Source organism: Palaemon carinicauda, chromosome 14 (assembly GCF_036898095.1).
Source record: "Palaemon carinicauda isolate YSFRI2023 chromosome 14, ASM3689809v2, whole genome shotgun sequence".
Taxonomy (NCBI): domain Eukaryota; kingdom Metazoa; phylum Arthropoda; class Malacostraca; order Decapoda; family Palaemonidae; genus Palaemon; species Palaemon carinicauda.
The window spans coordinates 33,767,837-33,773,890 of record NC_090738.1 but is presented as its reverse complement, the minus strand read 5'-3'; the positions used below and the strand labels follow the sequence as shown (position 1 = coordinate 33,773,890).

Sequence of the window (6,054 nt, the reverse complement as noted above, 5' to 3'; positions counted from 1 at the left end):
CTTCGTTGTCACAGAGACTTCAAACTTGGTTCTTATTTGAGTGTATGAAAATCCACGCCAATTATATTACAAGTTAAGGTCTAAGGTCAAGGTCAAGGTCGAGAAATAAATTGCCGCAGGGAAGGTCTGCTCTCTACTGAGTGCCCCACTAGATGCTCCAATTTTCTAGTTTATTACTGTATTGTACCTTCCCGTCTATATTTTTTTTGGTTTGAGTCTCTAATTCTGAAATACGTTCTACATTTAACAAAGAAATTTTATTACATCAGCTAGTAAGTCTAATTTAGTAGATATATAAGACGACATGTTTCTGACAGATTGGTGACCTTCATCAAGTGACTTCCTTCCCCATGTCACACATTGAGACAAGATTCCTTGTTTGTCAAATTCATGAAGAATTTTTCACTTGGTTATTTTAGTCTACCTCTTATCCTGCTCATTTTTCCAATATATGCTGTATTGTTTGTTTCTACATCTTTGCCAATAAATGTGTAGTATGTGATATTTTTTTTTACAATGTATTACAATAAATTATTGAGATGGAGATGGTTAGGTAATGCTCTTGGCACTCCCAAGAAAGATTAGTTCACCAGAATATCAACTGGGCTTCACATGGCACTAGAAGAATTGGAAGACCCAGGCCTACATGACTGAGGACTGAAGCGTGAAGTTGGAGATGATGAATAGAGAAGTATTGATTTAAAAGCTCAAGATATAGAGGACTGACGAAAACTGAGGCCCTTTGCGTCAATAGGCGTTGCAGTTGATGATGATTTTGAAATTATTTCTAATCAATTATATGTGAAGTACATTAGCAGATACAAATACCCTGCGATCGGGAGCTGGGAGATTCAATAATGTGTTATCAAAGCTTTTCCCAATTTTACTCCATAATTCAACATTATTGGTTGCAAGGTCATTATTATTATTATTAGTAGTAGTAGTTGGTAAGCTATAGCCCTATTTGGAAAAGCAAGATGCTATAAGCCCAATGGCTCCAACAGGGAAGAAGAGCCCAGTGAGGAAAGGAAACAAGGAAATAAATAAACTATAAGATAAAATAAGTACTAAACAATCAAAATAAAATATTTTATGAATAGTAACATTAAATTAGTTCTTCCATATATTGGCAATAATTAATAATCCGACTGCCTGCTCCTCCTCTGTGTTAGTCATTAACCTTCATTCTTACTAACTATTGTGGTCTGGTATCACTGTTTGCCCGTCGGGCATGCACGATCGTCTGGACAGGGCTTTAAGACCGATGGTTCAGTAGTCCCAAACTTGAAACAGTACAAGTGAATCTTTACCAAAGAACATTCCAGATCTCAAGGGAATAATCTACAAGATGGACTCAGAAGAGGGAACAGGTCAAACTTGTGCTGATCTGCAATTCTTCCTCGACCCCACATAGAGGTGAGAAGAGATGCAAACAAAGTAGAAGAAAAATCGCAGATCAGCACAAGTTTGACCTGTTCCCTCTTCTGAGTCCATCTTGTAGATTATTCCCTTGAGATCTGGAAGATTGAACTCCACCTGTCATATCCTGTCTATCTCTCAGTGGCTGGTAATTCAGGGGGCTGCCAATATCAAGCCGTCTTTGGTTCCAATCTTCCTGTTCCACTGTTCCAGTACCATGAATCCTGCTTCAAGGGACACAGCATACTAGAAGTAGTCAGACTTGTTTGATCTATATTTGACCACCTGATAAAGAAACAGTACAAGTGAATCTTTATCAAGGAACATTGCAGACCAGAACCAGTTTGACTTGTTCCCTCTGCTGACTTCATCTTTTAGATTATTCCCTTGAGATCTGGAATGCTGGAATCTACTTGGCATATTGTGTCTGCCTCTCAATGGCTTAATCATTTTTCATGTTACCCGATGTCCACTTCATTCCTGCATTCTGTATCTCCATCACTGGCCCCTTTACTGTTGGTGGTTCGCTTAGCTTCTCTCTCTCATTTTCTGTATGAAATTGTTTTTCAAAATATTCTTTTGATCTCCGTCTGTAATATATTTTCGTCTCTATCCTTAGCAACTCCCAGTTGCTCCAAATCCTTGCTCTGCCGTTTCCTTTGTTCGTAGCTTCCATCCTCTACTGCTCCTCCTCTTTCGGTAGAATCCTTTTCCTCTTTTCTTCTTGTGTTCCACTGCTCCTACTCCTCCATTAAAGTACAATTGAATATGCTTTTATTTTCCCCATCTCTTTTTGTCGATTCTCGAATCTGATTAGTGGTTTTTCTCTGCTTAAAAAACGTAAACTTTTCTATAAACTTGGCAACTCGATTTTTTGCTTTAGACTGCCATTTCTTTTTAGACTCCTCCATGACAATTTCTTGGGCAAATTTAACTCCTTGTTTGATCCCTATTACGTTTGCTATACGTCCTAAAATATCCAGGGATTTGGGTTGTTGGTTTTATGGGAACTCTGGAACACGTGTCAACAGAATGTTAACTTGGCCATTTTAGTTGTTTAACTTGGCCAAATATTTTTTTTCCAGTTTTAAATGTTTGATGTTTTTTTTTTTTTTTATATTTAAGCCGATCACATTTTGTCTTATTTCATGTTTGACTCTCTTCATATACTGCAATTTATCCTTCCCAATTAACTTGATTTCATATTCCAAGTTAAATTTTTTTTTCTCCATGTCCTTTATTTCTCTATTCTTTTTATGAATTATCTATGTCCATGTCCTGTATTTTTGTATTCTTCTGGTTAATTCCATTCTCCATTTTAAATTGTTCATTCTTCCTGTCCTGTATTTTTGTATTCTGCATGTTGATTTCATTCTCCATTTTAAATTGTTCTATCTCCATGTCATGTATTTTTCTATTCTGCTCAATTTCATTTTGCATGATAAATAGTTCTCTCTCCATGTCCTGTAATTTTGTATTCTTCTAGTCAATTTCATTTTGGATGATAAATAGTTTTCTTTCCATGCTCTGTATTTCTCTATTCTTCTGGTTAATTTCTTTTTGCATAAAGATTTTGTCCGTTTCCATGTCCTGTGTTTTTCTGTTCTTTTGGTCAATTTCATTTTGCATTATAAATAGTTCTCTCTCCATGGCCTGTATTTTCTGTTCTTGTGGCCAATTTCATTTTGCATGATAAATAGTTCTCTCTCCATGTCCTGTATTTTTCCGTTCTTATTGCCTATTTCATTTTGCATGATAAATAGTTCTCTCTCCATGTCATGTATTTTTCCGTTCTTACTGCCTATTTCATTTTGCATGATAAATAGTTCTCTCTCCATGTCATGTATTTTTCTTTTCTTATTGCCAATTTCATTTTGCATGATAAATAGTTCTCTCTCCATGTCATGTATTTTTCTTTTCTTATTGCCAATTTCATTTTGCATGATAAATAGTTCTCTCTCCATGTCCTGTATTTGTGTATTATGCTCGTTAATTTCATTCTGCATTTGATATTGTTCTTTCTCCATGCCCCGTATTTTTCTGTTCTTCTGGTCAGTTTAATTTTGCTTGAAGATTTTGTCATTTTCAATGTCCTGTGTTTTTATATACATCTGTTCAATTTTATTTTGCATGCTAAATAGTTCTCTCTCTATGTCCTGTATTTTTTCGTTCTTCTGGTCAATTTCATTTTGCATGAAGACTTTTTCATGTAACCATTTTCCTTTCACGCTCTCATAGTATTGCTTCAGGATAACTTTTTCCTTCTCCATATCTTGTATGTTATGTTCCCTGCGGATTCTTTCCTCCTCCATGTTCATGATTTTATCTTGCCAAATATATTGTTCAATCTTCAATTCCTGGATTTTTTGCGCTATGTTTCTTCTCTCTTGTTCCCAAGTCAATTGAGCAGCCTCCAGTTCTCTAATTTCACGATCCATCCTCTTATTTTTTTATTCCAGGCGCACATTTTCAATCTCTTTTTCACACAAAGCAGGCTTATGATTGTTAAGGCTCATCCCACCCCCGAGTACTGTTATTTTCTCTATGTTCTTTGCCGGAGATTCCATTGGTTTCAAGCAGCACTATTCTTCTTCTTTTTCCCTATTGTTACTAAACGTTATTGTTCCGTTGACACCTGAATGCCCCTTTTCACTGTAATCTTTACTGGGAGTGTGACTAATTTATAAACTCCTATCATGGTTAACATCCTTCCTATAATTTTCTTAATATCTGGTCGGATGTTTTTGGGGAATCTTTCTGAAAGATTCAACAAAATGTGAACTTCCCCTTCTAAAATGTTTACCTTGTTCAAAATGTAGTCAATTTCTTGTTCTAATACTTTGATGTTTGATTTACATATACTAATTTCACCATCTAATTTGCTGATTTCCATGTTTTTTTTTTTTTTTTTCGTCTTCAATTTTATCTATGCTGTCAAAATTTCCCTCTTTCAAGCGGTTGGTTTTTTTTTCATATTTTTTTTTCCATCTTCATGTCCTCTATTTTCATATTTTTCATGTCAATTTTATCTTCCATGACAATTTTCATCCTCTCCATGTCCTCTGTTTTCTTATTTTTCAGGTCAGTTTCATCTTCCATGACAATTTTCATCCTCTCCATGTCCTCTATTTTCATATTTTTCATGTCAATTTCATCTTCCATGACAATTTTCATCCTCTCCATGTCCTCTGTTTTCTTATTTTTTCATGTCAATTTCATCTTCCATGACAATTTTCATCCTCTCCATGTCCTCTGTTTTCTTATTTTTCATGTCAATTTCATCTTCCATGACAATTTTCATCCTTTCCATGTCCTCTGTTTTCTTATTTTTCATGTCAATTTCATCTTCCATGACAATTTTCATCCTCTCCATGTCCTCTATTTTCCTATTTTTCAAGTCAATTTCATCTTCCATGACAATTTTCATCCTCTCCATGTCCTCTGTTTTCTTATTTATCATGTCAATTTCATCTTCCATGACAATTTTCATCCTCTCCATGTCCTCTGTTTTCTTATTTATCATGTCAATTTCATCTTCCATGACAATTTTCATCCTCTCCATGTCCTCTGTTTTCTTATTTTTCATGTCAATTTCATCTTCCATGACAATTTTCATCCTCTCCATGTCCTCTGTTTTCTTATTTTTCATGTCAATTTCATCTTCCATGACAATTTTCATCCTCTCCATGTCCTCTGTTTTCTTATTTATCATGTCAATTTCATCTTCCATGACAATTTTCATCCTCTCCATGTCCTCTGTTTTCTTATTTTTCATGTCAATTTCATCTTCCATGACAATTTTCATCCTCTCCATGTCCTCTGTTTTCTTATTTTTCATGTCAATTTCATCTTCCATGACAATTTTCATCCTCTCCATGTCCTCTGTTTTCTTATTTATCATGTCAATTTCATCTTCCATGACAATTTTCATCCTCTCCATGTCCTCTGTTTTCTTATTCATCATGTCAATTTCATCTTCCGTGACAATTTTCATCCTCTCCATGTCCTCTGTTTTCTTATTTTTCATGTCAATTTCATCTTCCATGACAATTTTCATCCTCTCCATGTCCTCTGTTTTCTTATTTTTCATGTCAGTTTCATCTTCCATGACAATTTTCATCCTCTCCATGTCCTCTATTTTCACCTTGTTCATGTCAAATTAAATTTTCATGTCATTTTTCTTCCTCTCCATGTTCTCTATTTTCATATTTTTCATGTCAATTCCATCTTCCATGACAATTTTCATCTTCTCCATGTCCTCTATTTTCATATTTTTCGTGTCAATTTCATCTTCCATGACAATTTTTATCTTCTCCATGTCCTCTATTTTCATATTTTTCGTGTCAATTTCATCTTCCATGACAATTTTCATCTTCATGTCCTCTATTTTCTTCCTCTCCATGTCCTCTATTTTCTTATTTTTCATGTCGATTTCATCTTCCATATCAATTTTGTCCTTCTCCATGTCCTAGATTTTGAACCTCTTCTTATCAATTTCATTTTCTGTATCCTTTTTCTTTCTCTCCATGTCTTCTATTTTTATATTTTTCATGTCAATTTCATCTTTCATGACAATTTTCTTCCTCTCCATGTCCTCTATTTTATTATTTTTCATGTCGATTTCATCTTCCATGA

General features: G+C 34.7%; 1 protein-coding gene across 1 annotated transcript; it reads right to left on the bottom strand.

The window, feature by feature from the left end:
* Positions 1–4,615: 4,615 nt before the first annotated feature.
* On the bottom strand, positions 4,616–5,572 carry LOC137652720 (putative autophagy-related protein 11). The gene has a single exon (XM_068386124.1). It carries the CDS (start codon positions 5,570–5,572, stop codon positions 4,616–4,618), a length of 957 nt encoding a protein of 318 aa, XP_068242225.1.
* Positions 5,573–6,054: the final 482 nt, after the last annotated feature.

Coding starts and splice junctions, on each gene's coding strand:
- LOC137652720 (XM_068386124.1), bottom strand. CDS start 5,572: ATGAACAAGGTGAAAATAGAGGACATGGAGAGGATGAAAATTGTCATG.